The 26,039-nt window shown below is 27.6% G+C and overlaps 2 protein-coding genes across 3 annotated transcripts; one reads left to right on the top strand and one right to left on the bottom strand.

Moving 5' to 3' along the window:
* The first annotated feature begins 210 nt into the window (after positions 1-210).
* Positions 211-5,134, top strand: RpS8 (ribosomal protein S8). The gene is made up of 6 exons (XM_089218580.1): positions 211-367; positions 584-690; positions 2,444-2,543; positions 2,611-2,786; positions 4,217-4,346; positions 4,954-5,134. Exons 1-6 carry the CDS (start codon positions 364-366, stop codon positions 5,061-5,063), a joined length of 627 nt encoding a protein of 208 aa, XP_089074706.1. The 5' UTR covers positions 211-363; the 3' UTR covers positions 5,064-5,134.
* On the bottom strand, positions 5,069-26,006 carry LOC107166641 (uncharacterized). Of its 2 annotated transcripts, XM_089218576.1 has the most exons (8): positions 25,743-26,006; positions 19,625-19,752; positions 17,762-17,947; positions 16,154-17,690; positions 15,847-16,061; positions 13,365-13,550; positions 12,047-12,176; positions 5,069-5,397 (listed from the first exon to the last, which is right to left on the bottom strand). In XM_089218576.1, the coding sequence occupies exons 1-8, from the start codon at positions 25,786-25,788 to the stop codon at positions 5,255-5,257; spliced, it is 2,571 nt and encodes an 856-aa protein (XP_089074702.1). In that variant the 5' UTR covers positions 25,789-26,006; the 3' UTR covers positions 5,069-5,254. The 2 variants fall into 2 exon arrangements, with proteins under 2 accessions (XP_089074702.1, XP_089074703.1); XM_089218577.1 differs by lacking the exons at positions 5,069-5,397; positions 12,047-12,176 and having other exon boundaries at positions 13,388-13,550; positions 16,128-17,690.
* Between the last annotated feature and the right edge of the window lie 33 nt (positions 26,007-26,039).

Genomic DNA, 26,039 nt, shown 5'->3' with positions numbered 1-26,039 from the left:
AATAAATGTTGATAAAATATAAAACATTGAAATTACTAGTTATTTTTAAAAGATTTTGAGAATTAAAAAAATTATATTAGTATGGTCATCGTCCATCGACAACAAAATTGCACGTCATTTTCAATTTCACCATACAACAATAATTTTACCAAAGAACGTTTCCGGAATAAATTATTGTCATTAACCATAATGGTAACGTTCGGTACATATCTCGCCCCTCCCACTTATACCGTGGTCAGACATAACCTGCATGTCTGAAATTCTTGAAAATCAGTCGTCGTGCAGTTTGTTTACATTCTGTAAGTCGACCTAGCCGTTCTTTTCGTTTTTCCCGTCGTGTTACACTAACGTCAGAGACACAAGATGGGTAAGTAAAATTCATCCATTTACATCCGCTTAAATATTTCATTTACACTTTTGAACTACTCTTATTCAATTAATGTCTTGTCGATGGCAGCTCTTTTTTATCGTTTTGATCAGGTCCTGATGTCTCGCGCACATAATTTAATTTATCCAAAATATTACTTGCAGTTATCTATTAGACACTCGTGCAGCCTAATAACGTCAACGTTTTTCGTTTAAGGTATATCCCGTGATACATGGCATAAACGCAGGAAGACCGGAGGCAAGCGCAAGCCTCTCCGCAAGAAGAGGAAGTATGAATTAGGTCGTCCAGCCGCCAATACCAAGGTATAACATTTGTACTAATTATAAGATATGTTTTCTGAAATCATCTGATACGTTAAGTTCTTCGGTTTGCTAACAGTTAATCAATCAAAACTTGTTAAAAGTATTCTATTAAAATATATATTTTAATTGCATTGATGATGAGACGAACGACTGAATGTTTATGACGATATTCATAATTTATTTTTCACCTCTAACGTTCTGATATGCTTTTTTGATCTATGTTCAATGTACTTTTATATTATTATTATACTAAGAACTATATATTATCTTATTGAGCTACATTGTGAATAATAATTAAATTTAGCATTTATGATGAGACTTTTGTCTGAATATTTTTGAAGATATATTTAATATTTTTCACCTCTAACGTTCTGATTTGCTAAATTTAGGTATTTGGTTTTTATTTTTAAAAGTTTATTGTTGGATATTTCAATATTGTATTTCCATGTACCTTTGATTTTAACGACAAGAGTACCTATATATGATGAGACTTCTATCCGAATACAAATGAAGATATTATTCATTATTTTCACCTCTAACGTTCTGATTTATATTATGCTTTTAAAAGTTACAATTTATTATCTTTCAAACAATATTTCTTCGTTAACAAATAATAATTTAAAAACTTTTGATTGTTTTTTTTATTCCAATTTTATTGAGCTATAACAGTAGTCTATATTATGTCTATATATGATGAGATTTGTTTATATGAAGAACTAATGATTAATTTAATCTATCCGCTTATTAATATTCTGATATAGACTATATATTGTTATTGTTAGGAATATGAGGAATATTCTATAGTATACTAATCTATACAGTACTTTTATGTAACTATAATTTAAAGAATTGTTTATGATGAGACTTGTATCCGAGTATTAATGAAGATATTTTATATTTTTCACCTCTAACGTTCTGATATAAACTTGCTTCTAGATCTATAAATTATATATTTACACTGTTTATTTTTTCATGAACTAATATTATTTGAAGCATTTTAATATATTTGCCAAAAATTACTTTTTAATTCTAAATGTTATCAATGTGTAGGTAACTTAGTTAATTTTTGTCTTTTTATGATGAGATCAGTTATACTGAAGAATTAATGATTAATTCAATCTATCCGCTTATTAATATCCTGAAATAGACTAGTATAGGTTTTTTCTTGATAATATTGTTCTTTTTTTTGTTACATAAAAATATTAAAAAACAAACTAATGAACAAAAAGTCAAAAAATTTAAATGGTTATAATGATTAACATAAATGTTATATTAGTTGAACATTAATTAAAAAAACCATTCCTAAAAATTATTTTAATTATTTTGTAACAAATGATTAAATTGTTAAATTGCTTTAAGTAATCACGAATTATGTATTTATTTTAGATTTTTTTATGGAATTAATTTTATTCCAAACTTAATTGAGCTGTGATCAAATACAATTTTCGTCTATTTATGATGAGATTAGTTATACTGAAGAATTAATGATTAATTTTATCTATCCGCTTATTAATATCCTGAAATAGACTGAATAATTGTCTTGATATTATTATATGTTTTCTGTTATATAATAATATTGAAAAAAATAACTTTTATTTATAACAATAAATTAAATTATGATCAAATATATTAGTTTGTAATAATATCCTCGAATAAGTTAAAATTTCTATATCCATTTCTAGCTATTGTTGTTAAAATAGGTACTATAAATATTATATATCAGTTTTATTATATTACTCTTAATTATTTTTAGCTTGGAGCTCGCCGTGTACACATTGTTCGTACCAGGGGAGGTAACAAGAAATACAGAGCATTAAGATTAGATCAAGGAAATTTTTCATGGGGTTCTGAAGGTATGTTAAACTATGAAATTAATTTTATACTTTTTTCCTGATTGTATAATATACTTATTTGCCCTAGGTATTTCTGCTAAAACTCGTATCATTGATGTTGTCTACAATGCATCAAACAATGAGTTGGTCAGAACCAAAACTTTGGTTAAGAACGCTATTGTAGTTATTGATGCGACACCATTCCGTCAATGGTATGAAGGCCATTATGCCTTACCTATTGGAAGAAGGAAGACTACGAAATTAGTATGTATTTTTTTAATATTAAGTTAATAATTATTTTTCTAGTATTAATTTATTTAATGAAAAATGTTAACTCACATGTGATATTATCATACATGATACACTACAGTTTGTATTGCTCTATGATGAACCTTCATTATTGATAGGAATTGCCGTCTGATTAATTGATGACCGTGTACTATCTGAGAGCACACATCCATTTTCATGTAATGATATATTAAGTCCAAATTCAAATGATGAGTAATTTTTCGGTTCCTGAAATATTCATATGAGGATAATATGACTTATTCCGCAGCGCTCTGATGATAAGTTTAATAAAGAATCTGCTAGGATCAATCTTTTTGATAGGAATTGCCGTCTGATAATTGATGACCGTTTACTAGCTGAGAGCAGAAATGTAAATATACTATTCAAATTTGTAATCATTAAGAATTAAATGATATCTGTTATATTTGTGTACCTATAATATTTTAACATTGGAATATATTACACGATGAGTGATTTTTTCGGTTCCTGAAATAATCGTATGAGGATATGACTTATTCCGCAGCGCTCTGATAATAAGTTTAATAAAGAATCTGCTATGATGAACCTTTCTGATAGGAATTGCCGTCTGATATTATTGATGCTGTGTACTAGCTGAGAGCAGAAACGTGAATATACAATTCAAATTTGTAACCATTAAGAATTAAATGATATCTGTTATATTTGTGTACTTATAATATTTTAACATTAGAATACATATGATGAGTAATTATTCGGTTCCTGAAATAATCATATGAAGATATGATTTATTCCGCAGCGCTCTGATAATAAGTTAAATAAAGAATCTGCTATGATGAACCTTTTTGATAGGAATTGCCGTCTGATAATTGATGACCGTTTATTAGCTGAGAGCAAAAATGTGAATATACTATTCAAATTTGTAACCATTAAGAATTAAAAGATATCTATTATATTTGTGTACTTATAATATTTTAACATTCGAATACATATGATGAGTAATTATTCGGTTCCTGAAATAATCATATGAGGATATGACTTATTCCGCAGCGCTCTGATAATAAGTTAAATAAAAATTCTGCTATGATGAACCTTTCTGATAGGAATTGCCGTCTGATAATATTGATGACTGTGTACTAACTGAGAGCAGAAATGTGTAGATTATCTTGTGCATTAAATATTTTCTTTGATATTTGTTTATAAGATAACTTTTAAATCTCAATGATGAGAAATATTTAGATTCCTGATACAACTAAGAGGACATAATTTATTCTGCAGCGACCTAATGTTAAGTTTTAAAAGGCTAGAGAGAAAAATTGCCTTATTCTTGAAAAATTTAAAATGGTTCAATATCATATTTTCTACCTACCATAATGTTAAAAAAATTATTTTTTCAATTTATTAATTACAAACTGTTAATTTATTTAAAGACTGAAGCGGAAGATGCTATTTTGAATAAGAAGCGATCAACAAAGGCTGAAGTTAAATACAAGAAAAGGCAACGTTTTGCCAAAGTAGAACCTGCAATTGATGAACAGTTCCAAACTTCTCGTTTATTAGGTAAGTACCATCTAATATTACTAATTTTAAGAACAAAAAAATCAAACGCCATGATGATTCTTAAGCTTTTAGTGGTGATATTGAAATTTTTGGTATAAATCGTTTTGATTAATACTAGTCAATAATATGAACATTTTTGTCATAGTTACACTGAGCGTTTTTAATAAATATTAATATTGAGTTCTTAACATAAATGTTATGATGACACATTGTAATTTAAGATAGGGTAAAACTTCCTATCTTATGATGTTTTCATAGTTACCCTGAACTATATTTATGTACAAAGCTTCAATTCAGGATGTTGAAAAAATATTGTTTAAAATATAACACTGACTATACAACAATACAATGATGTTTAAGAAATCTCGTTAATATGATTTTTATATGAAATATGAACTATATTTTCTGAGTATTGCTTTTGTGTTATAAGCTTTAAGAATATTATTGTGTTACGAGTGGTTATACCTGCAAAATCAACTTTCACTGAATTTTAAATTAATGTTGATAACTTGAATATTTAAGTTTCATAATATTTGTCATTCTAGACACTTCTTATACATTTTAATTAAAAACAACATTGAAATTAATTTTTGTATGTATTATTTAGCATGTTTGGGAAGCAGGCCTGGTCAATGTGGACGTGCTGATGGTTACATCTTGGAAGGCAAAGAATTAGAATTTTACCACAGGAAGATCAAGGCCAAGAAAGGCAAATAAATAAATGTTATTTTGTAATGTTTGTATTGTTCTGACATTATTAAATAACAAATGTTTTTTTGACACAACTAGTTTTACATGTTGTATTTTTATTTTTACAAATCAATACCTAAACATAATACTGTTATCAATCTTAATTTATGAAATCACATTAATGCAAGATGCACCACTACAATCCAATTTTAAGAGTATTAAATCCAAATTGGTGATGCTAGTGGATCGGTTATTACTCCAGCTATAAGACTGACTTTGGTGTGTATGTCCATCACAAAATAAACAAATGGTTTTGACACAACAAAATCATGTTCCACATATTTGCGCTGGATTTCATATACTGAAAAATATTTAAAATGAACAATTGATGACAAAATTGCATATCATTATATTAGCATTAAAAAAAGTTATATAAATTAATTCATAACTCCCAATTTAATGTATTTGTCATAATATTGTGTGCATACCCAGAGGCGGATTTCCCATTAGGCATTGTAGGCAGCTGCCTAGGGCGGCAATTTTGTAGTGTTTTATTAAAAAACATCAAACATATAGTACATCGTATATGATATTCATTATACCAATCTATTTTGGTTCATTATAATTTATAGTCATTACCTATAAATATTATAGTAAACAATTATATAGAAAACAGTTTTTGATAATACTATATATTTTAACACTTCGGTATAGTCCGCCCAGAGCCCGCATGGGTCATAATAATATATAAAGCAACAATGGTTTTATTATTCTTATCGGGAATCGAAGTCGCGCGTCGTCGTAATTTCGATAAAAATAAATACTCACACTGCCACACTATATTACTAATTCGACATACGACAATCCTATGTTGTTATTATGAACTCAGAACTGTAACGAATAATGATAATAATAATCAAAAATTTGGTATTAAAAAAATAAAGTTTTTTATTATAAAAAATATTGTAAATTGTAGCATTTTACTTAATGCTCCTAACAATGGTTAAAGTTTTATTTTATTATTGATGAATGATGGTTTATAATTAATAAAAATTATCATTGTAGGTTTTTTGGTTTTTATTCAAATTCAGTGAACAACCATTGACATTTTTTTCAAAGTAGGCTAAATAACTTCGGGCGAAAAAAATAGTCTAAAAATTAAAATGGATGTCCACTACTATTGTCTATATATTAAATATTTGTAGGGGTATTGTAACTTTTTCACCTATTAATATTATAGGAGCGGCAAATTTTTGGTGCCTATAGCCGTAAAAAAGATAAATCCGCCTCTGTGCATACCATAAATAAGTGCTCATTCAAGATAAGTTTTTAGTTTGAAATTATTGATAATAAAAGTTTATAAAAAAAAAAAACCTTATGTACTAAATAATAATCAGAGAATAAATGCCTATAGTGCTACTTCTGCAGTTAAACTTACTGCCATATATTATAATATAATATTGTAGTTTTTAAATTTAATAAAAAATAAAGCTATCAACACTCATCAACTTCTCATTATTTATATGGGATTATCAAGAGGTTCACATTGATTGTCCAAATGTATGGTTGTTTTGAGTGTATACAGTACTATACTAGTTATAGTAAGTTTAAATTTAAGTTACACTAACATAATAATATACTAAAGACAGTGGATACATATCCCTTCTATTGCAGCCTATTTTTTTTTTTTTTTTAACACTATATTTGTCATGGAAAATGTAACTAGTGTAATCATGAGCGATTACGAGACATCAGAAGGGTTAAGCTGTCCAAAATTGTTATAGTTATACATGATAGGCCATTTAAGACTATACTACGAATATCAAACTATATGGTCGAGACATCAATTACTGGAGAACAATAATATTAGTATAGCTGACGCATTAAAATAAAATAAAACTTAGTTATAGGCCACCTTAACGTAACTAGATGAAATACGAAAAACGTAAGAATTGTTAACAGTTTTTCAGTTTCACATGGAAGTTAAAAATGTTTGAGCTCCTCTGACCTGACATGTAACGGATGCCCGACATCTGTTCGATATACTTAATTCCTGGGGAAGGACCCGGTATTGGCGATGCTACCGAAAAACCTAAGGTCTCTGGATAACAGATATTTTCACGGTGTGTTAACGTTGGCCTTAGAAGATCAAAATAGAACTATTGCATTACCTTCCGCGTATATAGTGTATCGTATATGTTATAATATAGCAATGTTCAATGCTTAATCCTATACCCTATCGTGCATAATTGGCTCTAAGGACGTTTTTTTACTTATCGTATTGTTCGTTTTTTTTTTGTATTAATAACACGAAAAATAAATAAATATAGGAATTAAATGATTTTTGTCTGGCAAATCTCTTCTATTAACCGAATTTCTAATGCCTGTTATGGTAATATCTAAATTAAAAAACAGCTAACAGGCATACATTTAAGCAACAATAGTGTTAGGATGGTTTTATATATTTGTTAGACTAATTTTTCTTTGCATCAGCTAGTTATATAGAGATATTGGATATCACAGTAGTGAACTGGGATGTCGGCGAATTGGGATTCGGCAAATTGGGTTTCGGCGACGTGGGAAGACACGCAGTAGTGAATCCCTATTGTCTTCTTAAATAATTAATGGGACGCAGATTAAAACAAATACGATTCTTTTTTTCGTAATAAAATAGTAATTGGTTGGAGGTTGCTAGGTTAGGTAAGAAGTTCATGCAGCAAATCGCCATAAATGAGACATACTCACGTACTTTTTAATTTGGAATCAAAAAATATTAAAATTTTCTAAGATAATATTTAGTACAAAAGTATGATATGGAGTATCATAGGGATCAAGCTACCAGCTACCTTTATTACCGGCGATGGGTAGTAATATATGATATACAACTTAATATGAACAATTTTAAAATATAATACCCTCTTTTATAATATTAATAAAAACAAACAAACATTAATTTTATTACCAATATTTTTCTTAGTAGTTAAAGATAGCTCCTTTTAAATGCAGTCTACATAGGTAAGAGACTGAATCCACTTTCCCTCTCTTAAAATCTTAACATCTGCAAGTGCCTATCGATGGCATGGCTATATTGACTTCGAATTCTACTACATTTTTATCCATTATTTTTTATTTATAAAATAGATATACAATCCGTATACAATAAGCAAATAAGTTGACATTAATTAAATTTTGTGTTTTAGAAGTGGCATGGCAGCTTGAGTTAAGAGAGGGTCCATCGACACTACTACAAATATATAAAAACTTAGGGGGTAATTTTCCTTAATATAATAGATACTAAAAATTAATGAATTAATCATGTGGCGATTCACGTGTGAGCCGACGGGGAAGGTCGTCGTCAAGTTATGTGCTAATGTGCATGAAGAGAGCTTAGATATTTAGGAGGCTTATGTAAGTGAAAGTGTTGTATTGAATTTTTATGAAATTTGTGTTAGTGATAGGATTCCTCTCAGAGGAAGTATGGATATTGATATATTTTAATTGTATATTGAAGTCAATGAAGTCTTGTTGATTAATATAGAGTAATAGGTATGTAATGTTACGGACTTCTTAGGTAGGTAACATAAGGTGCGGTATTACAGACAAAATCGAAAATCCATTTTTAATTATAAGTAAGTAGGTACAGTCGTACAGACTACGCCCTGCTAAAAATACCAGATTATTTACCTAATTTTATATAAATATTCATTGATAACATATAATTTAATAAACAACTCCTTATGACCTTATGTGATGTCTTATTTTAAAGGTTCCCAAACTATGGGTCGTGATTATGTTTTTGGTGGTTGGTTGGGTGGGTCATATTAAGTTTTGAAGTCTTTTTATATTTTTATAATCTACAATTTTTAATATTAGATTACTTTAGAATATAATATAAACATAATAAAATAAAAGACATATTGTAATAGATTACATAAATTAAAATAAATTTTATACAATATTTCCCATGTAACTAAATCTTACATTATTCAAGTTTGAATTTAGTTTTATCATTGATCATACTAAGTGCTTGTAAGTTAAAAGAGCTATAAAAGAAAAAAATATGCACGAACAATTTAAAATATGCTTGAAAAAATGTCGAATTTACAAAAAAGATTAATGAATCTTCACAAGAATTCATAAAAATTCTAAATTCTAAATTCTAAAAAAAAAATTGTTATTGATTGCACTAAAGTCTAAAAGAAATGTAAAATATGGAAAAAATTGATTTATCACATTTCAAGTATGAATATAACTGTATTTTGATATTTTATTAAATAGAAAAAATAGTTAAAAAATAAAACTGAGCATTTGAGTATTAGTGCAATAGATTATTAAAGTTTTATTAAATGCACAACGCACCGTTGCCGTTAAATTAAAAGTCGATTCTGATGATATCAATTAACAATAAATATCTGAGTTAAATAATATTGAGTTTTATATTCAATATTACCTATTATTAAAATACTCAGCTTAAGAAAGGCAAAGATTAATTTTTTTGGAAAATATTATATTCTAACATATGCATATATGTATGTGCGTGAAAATTAAGAAATATGCTCTTTTTAAAAATCTATCTATAGTATTGTTAAAAAAAAAAATAAGAAATTTAGAATTTTGTTTCCTTAAAATACTTATTTACATTATGTTATTTCATAATGTGTAACAATAAAATGGAATAATAATTTATAAATATTAAATAATAAGAAACAATTCAAAAAATTCAAATTTAATAAGATTTTTAAATATACCTTACATAGTTATAATTTAGCCAATTTTGAGTTTACAACAAAAGTTGATTCATCAAATTATCAAAAAAATCGATCAATCCAAAAACTATATTTAAAATAGAGGTTGCCATTTTAAAATTTAAGTTTTGTTACACATGCGCAAAATACATGAGTTAAAACATTTTTAACTCATATGAATTTATGATTGATTAGTGTAATTTAATATCCCACAAGCATAATTAAAAGATATTTACAGAGTAATCAGTGATAAAACGCACCTTGTTTTTTGGGACATACTGTATACGTAGTCAAGTAGATACCAAATTTTTAAATGTCTAAATAAAATATTTTGATTGCTTCCATAAATTCGAAGCATAGATATGCACTAACCACAATTTAAAATATATCTTTAATCGATGTACCTATATATAACGTTTAGACAGCTGATATTATAGTTAACATGATCTAACGCATAACTACAGGCTACAAAATACAAATTTAATAATAATATATAGGTACATTGTAGTATTTATGTTTTATATATTATAGGTATCTACTTATATAAAGGACGAATTCTTATTTAAGTACCTACACAAAACTCCACAAATGACGCAATATAAGTATAGGTATAACGTATGTAATACATAATAATATAACGTTTGAACTCTGATTTTTTTTATCGTAAAAAAAATCGATCTGATCGATTGCTTGCTCAAGACAATATAATTGCATGTCGTATATGAGGACAATGTGTGTTTACTTCGTTTCGGTTTACCGATCAACCGAGAAGAAAATGTTGTATGTATACGGACACGGAGTTCAAAAAAGTATTTATTTAATACTATATAAATATATCGAAGGTATATAAAATACATATAATAATCTTATTTGATTATGCCCACATGCAAGCTGTGACGTAAAATAGCGTACTTACACGTGCCAAGACACCTAGTATAACACATTAAAATATCTATCTATTATTTTCTACACGCCGTTCAATAATAGTCGACGTACCTATAAACTGCATATAATAATATTATATTTTTATGTTCACACATTATTACCTAATACCTTTACCTATGTCTTCTTTTGTATCGACAGCAAAGAAAGGTGTTCGTTGGTCTGGTGCAACTTAAAATAGGAGCATTATTGTGCTATGGCGATGATAAGCTTGCACTCGCCACACAAGGATAGACGAATAGTAGATATAAATGTACAATAATTATATAATAATTGAGATGTTAGCATATAATTTATTATTATTACTATAGGTACCTACCTATTTAACTATTTAAGTTCATAAGTTCATATGACCTAAAATATCAATCGAAAGAAATTTGTATAGCATCATTCTAAATAATTATAGGTACCAATTAGGTATATCATAGATGCGTAGGTGTCAAGTGATATAGATAATATCCAGAAAACAGGGAAATCGTAACGCTAGGAATTAAAAAGTCGTGATCGATAAAGAAAATATATAAATTATTTGCTGCGATATTGTATATAGATATACGAAAAATACTAAAGAATCGAAACCTTCGTAATAATGCATCGTAGCTTGTAAGTAAATTATTTGAAGCTATAATATAATTATTGATTACTCATAACTCATAAGGTTCGCAACCTACCAATGTGGCTATATATTATATATTATATTTATATTATAGTATAATATAATATATTATGTATGTAGGTATTATACCTAAGGTGTATATAGTATATTGATTATAGTAAGTACAAGTGTAGTACCACACATAAAATTGATAGTTTAACATAATATAATGTACGTTGCATTGGCTGAAGGACAGTGGCGATTAGACGCGGTGGAAAGTTTTTTTGGTGATTTCCGACCACTGTAGACACCCGCGTCCGCGAATCCGATTTCAAACGGGTGACGGATACCTAAATGGCTAAATACGATTTTTCATGGTCACTGTTTGCGTTCCTACGCGTATTACGGGTATATATAAATAATATATAATATAATCTATAAGTGTCATAAGCCTCATAACATTATGTAAGTTTACAAAAGGTATATATAATGTTCATTCGTATTTGAAAACGTCTCGTTAAACGCATAATATAATATACCTAAGTAATACAATCAAACAGATGACTATATTTATATATGCAGCAATTACCTGCTTGGTTGCATGTGAAAATAAACTATTTTCTGTTTATCTATATATGAGACATGAGTATATTATAACTATTATATAGGTATTATTTATATATAAACGGGAATTTAGTACACCTCGTCCCTGACCACTTGGCACTTACCCGGTGGCGTGTTGTACTTTTTCACCGTCACAGACACTACTTGTTGGATCGAATTGACGAACAGCCTAGCGTCCGGCGACATGAACGATAGGTCTGCCCTGTATCTGTAGAAAACATCATGGATGCCGATCTGTGAATCGAAAAACATTGCGATTATTATAGTTATAGTAGGTACGTTGTTTATTTTCATAATTAAAGTAATCATTCAACAAGAGTACAATACGTAATCACATAGATATTATATAAAAGTTGATAGTGACCGAAAAAAGACTACAAGAAGTTGTTGGATTATAACGTTTACATACTCGTATAATACCTATAAATTTAGCTTTTTATAAGCCATAAGGCATGTATAATATAAAACGTCAATTATTTACTGCTGTACAACAAAATTAAATATATAGAAGTCAATAAACACCGTATCCTCTTAAATCTTTGATCGAAAGATTTTGGGTTCATATGTAAGTAAATTTTATATGAGGGAGTTAAAATGCAGGTTCGCAAGTGGTTATACAAAGTTAGAGCTTAAAAAGTTGATTGATTTTCCATATGCAGTTCATTATACATAATTATTATATGGATTAAAATATTATACTCGTATATTTATACATAATAATAAATAATTATAAATAGCTTAATATCATTTATAATATTAAAAATTAAACTCATGTGTGGTACGCCAAAATAATATTATATTGATAAGTTTTGAGTTTTTGACCAACATTATTACCTATCAACGGATTGCTGTCAATTTAATGCGCCCGGAAAAACACAAAAAAAAAAACTTGATGATAACATGAACTATATCTATATAAATATTTTTAAGTTTTCCGACTGACCTCTCCCTCCCTTAACCGAGTACCATTTCTTTAACCTTGACAATCCTACACTGTCTATTATATTTTTACGTACGACTGTACGAACTGTATTTCATAGTCCATACGATTTATTTTGTACACGCGGGACGTGTGGTATATAAATAACGAATAAGTAACTTAATAATAATGGAATAATAACAATGATTGAGTGGCTGGCTTCGTGGTGGGTCTTTGACGCCTAGTAGTGCCCTTGAACCTAATGTCGATTTAGAAACTAAAGAAGACTACGATCTCAACACTAAATTGCACGGTCTGCTTGTCCGAGTAATGAACACATAGGTGTATTTATTGTGCGAATTTTTTATTTAGTTATAAATAATATCAAATATGTACGAATGTATATTATAATATAATAATATATCTATATGGAGTATGTACATATTGTATTAAGGAGTTAAGTTTTTTTCATCGAAATGATCTCGATCTCAGCGGTCAATCACCTGTTGTAAAGCTGAAGTCAAATCCACTTTGGCCGTGTATTTGAACATGGGCACGGTCGCGTGAACAGCCGTCGGTTTCAGAGAATTGTGTATGTTACGCAATGACATGGACGGTAGTAGCAGCAACAGCTCGGACAGACCATCAGGATGGTTCGGCATAAGTATCATCAACGTATACTTTGGATCCTATATATACAACAAATATACAAAAATATGTCAAACAATATAAACATACCAGTACAGAAGTGTTTAGAACTTATTATTTACACCAGAGTAAACATTTTATGGGGTGTCCCGTCATTTCGAAGCAGCAATCTTGACGCACGTCAAATGGACGCGGCCATTTGGACGAACGACAATTGGACGCATACGTCATTTCGACAAATGGAATTTTGAATCCACCACTTTTAGGCGCAAAACAAAAATATAATTTTATGTGTACCATTTATGTGACCATAAAAATTAACAAACTACAATATAAAGATTACAAGGTAATCGGTCAAAAAGTCTTTTCGTCCGGGATTTAGATTACAGATATATAGATACCAGGTTTCTACGTTGAAATTGGCTAATACCTATGTATGTTATAAATATTTTATTTTTATAAACTATTTTTTTTTTAACCTATACTTATGTGGCTCAATATTATTAAGCAAATTCAAACTTATATTTATTGTTAAATAAGATTGTTAAGAAAGACTATCGAGCATTAAACAAAATGTCGTATTATTTTACTATATTATACGTATTATAATAAGTATAAAATTATATTTTTGTTTTGCGTCAAAATTGACTTGCGCCTAAAAGTAGTGGAGTCAAAATTCCATGCGTCGAAATGACGTATGCGTCCAATTGTCGTTCGTCCAAATGGCCGCGTCCATTTGACGTGCGTCAAGATTGCCGCGTCGAAATGACACATATTCATTTTATGGTATATGATGTAATCCTTCATTACTCTTTATACTTATCATTAAAAAAGCATGTTTAAATACAAAATATAATTACAATATGCAAAATCCTGTTAAACATTTAACATATATTTATTCATAGCCATCATAAGTCGGAGTTCAAATCTTTTATTTCAGGATTCCTGTGTCTAGTGTTTCTTAATTATTTTTAAGTCATAGGAAAACATAGCTAATTAGTACTACCAACAAACCAACAAAAAACACATTATACTGTTTTTCCCAAAAATATCTTATCTTATATAACCGAAAATAAATATTATATTATATCAATATCACACATGTAACTTATTTTAAAGTAAAATAATATAATGATGTAGGTACTAACTAAATACGAAAAATGTTAAAATCATCGTACGAATAGTATTTATTTATGTATTAAAATTAAATCATTATTACATATATGATATATTATACTATTAAAGGTAGTTCTTTTAATTTTTATTATGTATGGTTACGAAAAATGTTGTGTAAAAGCATATATATATATGTGTGTGTGTATTAATAAGCCCACCCACCAGTTGAAAATTTCTGTTAGCGTCACTACATGTCGTATGTTCTAACTTCTAATGATAATAATTAATATTTCTTGCTCTTTATTGCGTGAACGATAATCATGACAGGAAATTACAAAATTAATTTGAATAGACATAATAATATATGAACTCCACATATAATTAATTACAAATATCTTAACTGTAACACTTCGTAAATAATATATTTTCTCACAACAATCAATTTTTTCCATAAAGAATATTGGAAAACTGAATATTATTGTGTCAATGGGTAATCGTAAAATCGGCCTGGCAATAGCAGTTAATAAAAGATTTAATTTATATACTTCATAAGCACACACGAATTCTATAGATATATTGTTGTTTTCAATATAATATTAGTAATTAACTATCAGAATGAAATGTATTTAAATAGGTATTTTTGGCTATTATATTATATCAATATATCATATATTATTATCATATATTATAGGAATCTCATGATAATACTACTCTTAAGACTTAAGAGTGCGGAACAGTGGTATTTGTTGTCTCCGTCTTACCAGTGCGTAATATAACAAATTTACGCTCAGCAGAACACTTGTAGCTCCTTTGACCTTTAGTTTAAAAATTACAGTCAATCGACCTATAATGAAACTTGATAGTAAAAGTACTAACATTATCTATATTTGTACGTTGGTTTTTTTACGATAATTTAATTTTTAAGTGAGTTATGAGCATTTTTAATGTACTGTATATTATATGCTCATAACTCACTTAAAAATTGAATTATCGTAAAAAACCAACGTACAAACACAGATAATGTTCTTACCATCAAGTTTCATAATAGGTCGATTCACTGTAATTTTTAAACTAATGGAGCTACAAGTGTTCTGCTGAGCGTAAGTTTGATATATTATACGCACTGGTAAGACGGAGACAACAAATACCCCTGTTACGTACTCTTAATACTTTACACTTAATATTTCAAATTCAAATTAATACTTATAATGGTATACGTACATCTAAGGGTATCTCGATAACTTGTGACTTTAACTCGAAAAGAAATCCAAAAGGCAATACAGCTGTATACGTAAAAAATGGGATACGTTGATAGCCAGAATTGAACAAATTAATTGACTCAAATGGATTGGACGACCTGTCGATCCAGCCAGATGGTGATCCGTAAGTCTTGTAACCATTAAACCATTGATTGCGATTTGTATTGTACCTTTGATCTAAAAAGTTAAATTAATGTAATATTTTACTCGATATGTTATAATATAGCTGAAATATATAGGTACTGTATGCTTTAAGCTTTTAAAATTACACTGATTCAAATGTCTTCTTCTACGCTTCTTTGATCTCCTAAGTGTAATTGAAACGCCTGAATTTAATGGGTATTCCGTTAAAATCCTATCTGGTTGTATAATGGTCCTTTTTTTTGTATGATTGCTATTGTTTCCTACATCTTCTTTTCGTACTACAAATTCTACATTGAATGTAGGTAAATTATCATTAGACTCTATAGACCTTCCACTCTTCTTTTCCAAAGTGGCTATTTGATATTGTTGAATGGACTCTGCTTCTTTTATAATTTCGTTTTCAGTCACGTTGTTTGTACTCACGATTGTCGATGGAACATCTGTTGAGGATGTTAAATGTTGATTAACTGTTGTTACTTGATTGTTATTTAATTCAGGATTCGTGTATGACGTTGTTTGATCAGTTATTTTTTTAAGATCAGTATTCGTTTCAATCTCTGTTATACCATCGTCGTTAGAAATAGGTTTTGTTGATGGAAATATTTGTGATGTACTTCCGACATCCATGCTTTTAGTCGTTTCGTCTAAGTCTATATTTGATTCGCTAGTTGTGGTGATCACACTTTCCACGGTGTTTTTGAGAAAAAGGTATTTATCTTCCACTGCGGTGTTCAGCCCGCTACTAACGTCGCTATTAACGGTAGTTTTTATAGGGATTTCTGTAGATGCAATTATCGTAATATCCGGATGGTTTTTAGCATAAGTAACACCACGAAAGTTACTGGGTGAAACAATTTCATCATTAACACTTGTAAATACGTCTTCAGTAGTTATGTAGGATGAACCTTCGATTGTTCTTTCATGCTGTGGCCATATAGTAGTAAAAATGTCTGTAGGGCTTGTCTGTGATTTGATATTATTTGTTGTATCAATAATACTCTTGATTGGTGAATTAAATTCACCTTTTTTGTAATCAATGTTTGTTTGCAGAATTGTCGTAGCTGCCACCGTCATAGGATCGTCAGAAGTCATCGGTGTAGTACTTACTACGATTTTCTCAGTTGTTAACAATTCATTTGATTCTGTATTGGTTACTTCTATTTCATTAGATGATTTGGGTTCTTGTTCGTTGATAAAAAAAGTTGTTTTTGCTTGATAAGTTGATAATTCCAATGGCATTGTGTGAGGTTGTGTATCAATGTCAACGACCATTGTGACTGTTTGAGAATTCATCGGTAGATTGGTGTTTGTATCGATATTCGATATAGTGAAACTAGCATCTCCCAGGTAAGTTACTTTGGCTGGAAGTTCAGTCGCCGCCGTTGATACGTCACTAGCTGATCCATTCGTAAAATTTGTAGAAACTTGAATTATCTGGCTAGTTGGGGTAATTTCCGTTACTACAGTACCATGTGTAGTAACAGACATAGGCTGCAGTGGTTGAATCGTAGTCGTAGCACTTTCGGGACATGAATCGAAAAGAAAACTATTGGGGTCGTCAAAGCCGTACAGTCGAAGTACTCTTTTGAACTGTGGCCTAAGACATACTTCTTCTCTGCTCATAGTTAGGCCATTCAAAAATCCATCACTTTTGAAATATGTCTAAAACATCAACATTTTATCCGTCAATTAACACTTTAATTTATTACAAACATAACCATTTAACTATTTACTTTAAGGTAACGATTTAAATCCCGAACTCCGATTCTGACAGCAAAAATTTCCCAAGGTAAATTGAGGGATTGTTTAATTTGCAATGCAGAATACCCACTCGATCCTTCGTAAAGTAAAACCGATACTGCCATTAAACCAAAAGGAGAAAATGCAATATTTCCAATCGCACCACCAGCAGCTATTACCTTTGAAACATAATATATATTAAAGTACCTACTGAAATACGTTTTAAACTTTGCTATGTGTTGTGGCATGGTTATTGGTTATCATCATAGGTATAACTGGTTTAACTGATATAATAGGTAATTGAATTAAATTGATTCTATGACATTTTTGATTTTTAACAATCAGATATTATATTTAACATTATAAAATACTAAACTATATACCTATTTAATTATTTTAAAAATTTTAAAGGATGGAACTAATGGAAATTTATTCATTAGCATCATTTAAAAAGTTTTTTTTTTTTTATTGACGATAAAAGTTTATTTACAATCTATACATACAGTGTATAATAAGTAAGTGTGGTGACTTAAAAAGAAAAAAAAATAACATTAGTTACAGAGAAGGAAGGCTCCCAGCAGTGCCACCTGACAAGAAGTTAGGGTTTGAGTTTATTTATTTATTTAAAAAGTTAAACATATAATATAAGAAATATGAAGCAACATATATATATTATATATTAGGTGTATTTAACTAATGTATCATTTATAATAATCTATACAAAATATAATTTTAAATAGGTACCTACATACAAATATACAATTTATAGCAGTAATTCTATAAATTAATAAAAATATTATAATAAGTAGGTAAACCTAATAACAGTAATAACTTTTAATTAATTGATTAATGAATATACAAATATGCTCCAATGGGATACTGAGTAGTAAATATACTAAATATTTGTACTTTTCTTTTCTGAATAACGTAGTTATAACTTTTCTGTTTCCAATATAATATACGAGTATAATATTATATTCTGTGAATATTCAATATCATAACGATTATTATTAATAATTATATGCATAAATAAAATTTTATACCTAGATATTTCGAATTATTATTGTTATTATTATTTATAAAATAGAATTTATTTTAAATTTTTAGTTTTAAGAAATATATAATTTACCGTGTAAATAAAACTAATTATAAGTTTAATAACAAATAATAATAACATCAAAAATACGATATAGACAGTGGCGTATTTTGGTTGATTTCTCGGGGGGTGTCAACATTTATATTGAACCTCACAAACAAAATTTTTAGTATTATTTACTAATGTAAAAAGACATTGAATTAATTTTTTAACAAATTAATATGTTAGGAATTGACAAGAAGTTTTACATTTGATAAAAATAGTATACTATAAAATAAGTGACAACACTAATGTCCAATATATTAGGACTTTTTTTTAAATGTCGGGGGGTGTCAAGACATGGAGGACACCCCCCCCCCCCAAATACGCCACTGGATATAGATAGACATTTAACCAAACCTGAGTGGTAATAGAATACTTTCTAGCCAGACGTAAGCTAAACCAGTACCAAATTTTGAATTTGAGTGGCAAACATCACGGAAATAATGTCATGCACAGTTAAACTAATATATTATAGTAAAATTGAGAAATTTAATTTACTTAAATATTATTACAAATGGATTTAACCTTGATTTCAGACATTTCAGTCATAAATGTGAATTTTATAATTGAAGTTGTTTGGATTCTTTATTAAAACTAAATAGTTTTATTTTTATATTTATAAGAAGGTAAGGATGATTTTTGTATTATTAGTTTCGTCCCGGTCAGCGAACCGTCACGGTTTTATAAATACATAAGTGTAAAATTGCTGTATAGGTACCCGCAAAACACATATTCCAAGGTCGTTGGTTAAATCTGCCATTGTATCCAATGGTCGAGGACTTAAAGGTCTCTTCTGGTATAACGAATATTGGTTGTAATCATCTTGTAAATGTGAACCAATTGTACCTGTAAATTAAATTGAGTATAAGTAGGTACTACTATATTACCACTGCAGCGGGTGACAGAGCTTGGCTCAGGTATTTCAAAAATAATATATTTATTTTAATAAAAATCTTTTTTCATTATTCTTTATTTTTCTTAAAACAAAATAAAAATAACTAATAAGTATGTTTATAGAAAAAAAAGCGGGTAAGTCGTGGATGTTGCTTTGCTGTACAGTAGGTTATAAGTGAATTACTGTAATGGATGGAATTAAATTTGAATCCAATATCATGGTATACGAAAAACGAATCTGAGTGGAGACGGTTTATCTGTCTAGAATATATTATAGTCTTAAAAAATTTCAAATCTTAGATTTAAAAAGAACATTTTTTATGAATTTCTAGCTTAAAATAATTTGCAAATTTTCGTGATTTTTACGTATGTTGTCAAAATTAAAATTTGAATGCTTGTAAAAAAAATTGTGACTGTATTATTTTTATTTTTCAACTGCTATTTTAACAATATGTTAGGGGCCTTGTATTAAATTGTCAAGCTTTTTTACCTGACAAATAATTTTTTATCGATATTAATTTTTAAAAAACTAATAATGATCGAAAATTGCATATATGACTATAAACAGTTCTACTTAAGTCGAAATTTTTTTTAAATTGTATGGTGGATAGAATATACTTATATAAACATTCGGTGAAAATTTCATGTATATAAGGTAATTTGTTTTAAAGTTACATCAAAAATCAAAATCGATTTTGTCGAAAACTGATTGTGCGTAAAATTTCCCGTTTTTCCCTTAATTTTTAGTTTGTTTATTCTAATATAATTATTAAGAAAAGTGTTGAGAATTTTTTACTTTTGACCTTCCGAAGTACCAATTAGACTCACTTTTCTGATCGAGCGAGTAGGTAATTAAGTCGAAAATCGAAACACTTTTACTGCCCCAAAACGTGATTACAGACACAAAAAAAAAATTGAAAATTAAAAAATAAATAAAAACACACATCATGGTAAAATCAATACATTCATCGCTCCGATCAGAATCTAAAATATGTCTGATTGTCTTCATCCAAAGCGTTAAAAGGAACTTAGTAATTTCTCCCAATTCTACATACCTATATTGATTATTAATCAATGATTAACATTCACGGTTTTCTAATTTAACTTATATTCTTCATAATTACCTATAATATAGTACATCCAATATTGGACATATCACTGTATCCAAAAACGAACATTTCAACCTTAGAAGGTTATATATAGAACTATATAACTTTTGTGTTTAATTTAAAGCAGTAATCCGATAAGCCTTATTAGTGATTTGTATTGCTTCAATTACGCCTGGCCTCCCTATTATTGTAGTCTTCAACTAAATCTTGTACGAGAGACGAGACCATCACGGAAATGCCACGTAACTAACATTATTTTTAGTCGATTTTTTTGATAACAAGTATTATAAAAAAAACTTGTTCCGAATATTCTATGTTTTTGGAATAATTAAACAAAAACTATATTTCTGACTCGTAATATTTTCAAAATTTCTAGCATAACTCAAAAGCACGAATAGTTACGGCAAATAAGGCAAAATCCTTGTTACGAAATCTGTGAAGTTGTTTTTGAGAAAAAATTTACAAACAGTTAATATTTTATTAATTTAAGATACGAATAACTTAAATAGAATATGTTTCTATTTATTCTCTAGTATTTAGTATCGATATTGTCTATCGTAGAGAAGGAAACATAATAATAATCTAGGTTTATTATTTTGTATCGTGACTAGTGTTAGTGTAGTAGTAATATGTATAATGTGCATATACCTACATATTACTTATTACCTAGCTATACTATAATAGGTAGAAGGCAGAAGCCATCAGTAAGTACTATAGTAGGCACTACTTTTTATTATAATAATATTAATACATATCAAATATACATTCCAAATTATACTAAATACAGTATATGTAAATAATATATTAGTATAGACAATCGCTGGTTGTTGTAAGTATACTCTTATATATCAATATGTATTACAACATAAAATTTTAATAATCTATTTAAATTTACGTATAGGGTGAGATATTATAATTTATATTTATGATGAAATGTATTAATAATGTAATATTTATCAACATTTAGGTTCAAAAATACCTATATTTTTATATTATAAAAAATGTATAAAGATACATTTGTCTTAATGAATATACGAGTAATATAGTGTTTAGTCATCTGGTTATAATATATGTATTAATATAGTGTTATTTGTTATTTATATATATAATATAATTTAATAAATATATTATACTAAACTATATCAGCATAATATGGTATATGTAATATCACATACGGTGTACTCGTAAGTTACCTATAATTATAATCCCATCAAAAACACATCATCGAATTCCGTGTATAAAATAGCTTAATAAAAAAAAAAAAAACTAGTCATAAAATTAAACCATAATAAAATTGTGATATCACGAATAATACTGAATAGGTAATTTAAATTTAAAATAAATTTATTCTATCTCAATAATTTGTTTACTTAGCTAGAATTTATTTCCACAAATAAACATGTCCGTTCCGCATTCGTAACTATACTATTTAATACATTTCCATAATATGTAAGTATGTTACTTAATTTGTTTTTTAAAAAGTTCTCAATTATTCATTTATATTTATATATATAAGAAATCCTCGGAAAGTAAAGATTGAAAGTCAAAATTGAGATTTATTTTAAATTTAAATTACTTTGCATTTATTCATGATATCACATCTTTATGATGCTTAAATCTAATAAATGATTATTTTTATGTACCAGCATGTAATATGATTTTCAGGTTTTAATGTTTTTATTTATTTATTTATTTATTATATTTTTATGTTTGTTTATTTATTTTATTCGATTTTTTTTATATAATCATTTTTAATATTTTTTTGCATTATTATTATAACACATCTTCACCTCGAGATCATCGTTCAAAATTTTAATAATAATTAACAATTTATAACATGTTGTAGGTATTATATATTACGGCACGACGGCGGAAATAGTAAAATACACAAAAATGATTATCGCCAAAATTAATACAAGTGAAGGTGTGTATAGGAAAGGGCGCGGGAACAATATATTATACTATATCATATTTTGAAGTCAAGAGTATACACTTATAAACATAATGAATGACAACCAAAATTATAACAATTATTATACAATAATAATAACTTAACAATTATATCTTATACTTATGTTATTAACCTATATGCATAACGTAGTATATTATAATTTATAAAATAGCCATAAAGGTATGTAGGCTCATATTTATAAAATTATTAAATCTTGAACTAGGTTTATAACTTTATATAATATACGTAGAAAAGTATATTAAATTTTCAAACCTTTTTCAGACCGTAAGATTGTTTGATCGACAATTTTAGAATAAAAAATTACGCACAAGTATAGTCAAGTATATACGTATATATGTAATATGTAATATAATATAATATAATATATAATATATATATATGTAACCATTTTGCTGTGTGCAGTGTATAAGATATAATAGTAGATATCAATGTACTTCTTCATTGAATAGGTCACTGTAATAAATGTGTTAAGCTTTAAGCTAGAATTCAATGTCTCAATGATACATTTGTATCATGGGCCATGGGCGTAAACACGGAGGAGAAGCTATCGGAGATAGATTCTTAGCGAAGTGATGAATATATAATGATCTTACAATGATATTTGTTTTATTCTTCATCACCTTTGAGACAGTAAAAGTGTTCCGATTTTCTATTCCAGCATCTTTTCTGGTAGAAAAATCAATTTAGTTGGAATGTTGAGTAGTCAGAAATGAAAAATTCCCAATAGTATTCAAAACAGATAGGAAGAACAAAAAAATAAAAATAAATAAGGAAAACAGAAGTTATTACGCAAAACTAGTTCTTAAAAAATAGATTTTGATATTTTGTGTAACTCTAAAAAAAATAACCGTACAGTTGATGCATTGAATTTTCACCGAATGTGTATACTGTATATTAGCATTTTATAATATATATTATATACAATAAAATGTTAAAAATATAATATTTTGACTCATTTTAAGCTATTTATGGTTAGAATATAATTTCTATTTTTATTAGTTATTTTTTATAATTAATAACCATAAAAACTTATTAAAAATTTAATACAAGGTTTCTCATAAGTTGTAGTCATTATATAATTTAAAAAAAACATTGAGCTTAAATCCGTATTATACTTTTATGAACTTCTTAAGTTTGATTTTGATCAAATTTATCAAATTTATCATCCAAAATTATTTACTAGATACAATTTTCTAAGACCTAGAAGGCCAAAACTAAAAGCTTCAACAAAGTTTATGACTAGAGCATTTTTTCTGCTAATAAAAGTGTATTCATAAACAAAAACAAATTTAAAAAACCATACATCATTATTGTAAAACCAATAAATTCTTTTCTTTGTTTAAAATCAAAAAAATCGTAAATTTATCGTATATTTAAATAGCGCAATAATATATTCAACATAAAACATTATACCATAAGTAGAAAATTTGAATACAGAAATTTGATGAAAAATTCAAGTCTTTTGGATAATTACAAAAAGAAACCGAAACTGATTTTGTTTGAAAACTGGTAGCGCATAAAATGCGCATAAAAATTGTTCTGATTATTAATGAAACATTGTATTAGAAATTCGCTATTTTTACCAAAGTTACATTTTTTACTTTTGAGTTTTGCCAATTGGATTCACTTTCTTTTAAGCCATAAAATATTTTAAAGTTGAAGATTGAAACACTTTGATTGATGAAAAAAATGATGACAATTTAAACACAAAAAAAAGCGGGTAAGTCGTGGATGTCGCTCGCCTTTACAGTAGGTTACAAGTGGGTTACTGTAATCGATGGAATTTAATTTGAATCCTATGAAATTGTATATATCATTGTATACGAAAAACGATTCTTAGCGGAGACGGTTTATCTGTCTAGGACATTTATAGATTATTAAAAAATTTCAAATCTTAGATTTAAAAAGAAAATTTTTTATGAATTTCCAGCTTAAAATAATTTGTGAATTTTTGTGAGTTTTACGTATGTTGTCAAAATTAAAATTTGAATGCTTCTAGAAAATAATTGTGACTATGTATTTCTTTTATTTTTCAACTACTATTTTAACAATATATTAGAAGTTTTGTATTCAATTGTCAAGCTTTTCTACTCAAATAAATTTTTATCGATATTAATTTTAAAAAAACTAATAATGATCGAAAATTGCATATTATATGACTATAAATAGTTTAATTTAAGTCGAGATTTTTGAAAAAAATCATGGTGGATAGAATATACTTATATAAACATTCGGTAAAAATATCATAATATATCTATATGGCCATTTGTTTTAAAGTTATATCAAAAACCAAAATCGATTTTGTCGAAAACTGATTGTGTGTAAAATTTCCCGTTTTTCCTTTAATTCGAACGAGGTACTGAAGTCAAAAATCGAAGCACTTTTACTGCCCCAAAACGTGATGACAGACACAAAAAAAAAAAAATTAAAAATTAAAAAATAAATAAAAACACACATCATGGTAAAATCAATACATTCATTGCTCCGCTTAGAATCTAAAATAAAGCACGCATATATCACTCCGCTTAAAAATTTAAAATACAAGTATTTTGTAAAAATATACCGTATACTTTTATACTAATCATGTAAAATACCTAACATTTATTTAAGACTTAGATATCTACTTCATACTTGTAAATAAATAATTAAAAAAATGTACACTAAAAAAACAAAAAAAAATTAATATTGGTAGAAAATTTCATAGATTTGGTGTAATATATGAAATTGTACATTTTTACTTAATTGATATATTTATGTAATCGTGTAAAATTTTTATAGGAATACAACATAAGTGTATAAATTATATATAATAGATATATGGACTAAATGCGATAAAATGAATATTGATTTTTTTAACTTACGGTAACTCTGGATCAGTAATAACGGGGTAATCCATATTATCTTCATTGCAGAATATCTGCAAATACGGCGGTAAACAATATTAAATAATCAAGCTATATTCTCTGAAATAAATAATAAGACAACAGTCATAGATTTCATATAAAACCAATATTTTATTAGACTTCCGAAATTAAAACACAACATCAAACTGCAGACTACTTGATGTATCACAATTGTTTATACTGTTTTTAGCACTTATAATTATATTGATGCAATAACGAGCTGCGGTGTGCTACTAAATTCAAAATATCAATGTA

Source organism: Diuraphis noxia, unplaced genomic scaffold (assembly GCF_037042655.1).
Source record: "Diuraphis noxia isolate RWA-SAM2 unplaced genomic scaffold, SU_Dnox_SAM2 contig0002, whole genome shotgun sequence".
NCBI lineage: Eukaryota > Metazoa > Arthropoda > Insecta > Hemiptera > Aphididae > Diuraphis > Diuraphis noxia.
The sequence above is the reverse complement of the archived record's forward strand: the minus strand, read 5'-3'. Positions and strand labels throughout refer to the sequence as shown.

What these genes read in the sequence shown, in the direction of transcription:
- LOC107166641 (XM_089218576.1), bottom strand. Translation starts at nt 25,788, where the DNA reads ATGAAGATAATATGGATTACCCCGTTATTACTGATCCAGAGTTACC. An exon ending in ATTACTGATCCAGAGTTACC is followed by an intron (nt 19,753 to 25,742) that starts GTAAGTTAAAAA and finishes TTTAATTTACAG; the next exon opens with GTACAATTGGTTCACATTTA. An exon ending in ATTTAAATCGTTACCTTAAA is followed by an intron (nt 17,691 to 17,761) that starts GTAAATAGTTAA and finishes TTGATGTTTTAG; the next exon opens with ACATATTTCAAAAGTGATGG.
- RpS8 (XM_089218580.1), top strand. An exon ending in GTCCAGCCGCCAATACCAAG is followed by an intron (nt 691 to 2,443) that starts GTATAACATTTG and finishes AATTATTTTTAG; the next exon opens with CTTGGAGCTCGCCGTGTACA. An exon ending in TTTTTCATGGGGTTCTGAAG is followed by an intron (nt 2,544 to 2,610) that starts GTATGTTAAACT and finishes TATTTGCCCTAG; the next exon opens with GTATTTCTGCTAAAACTCGT.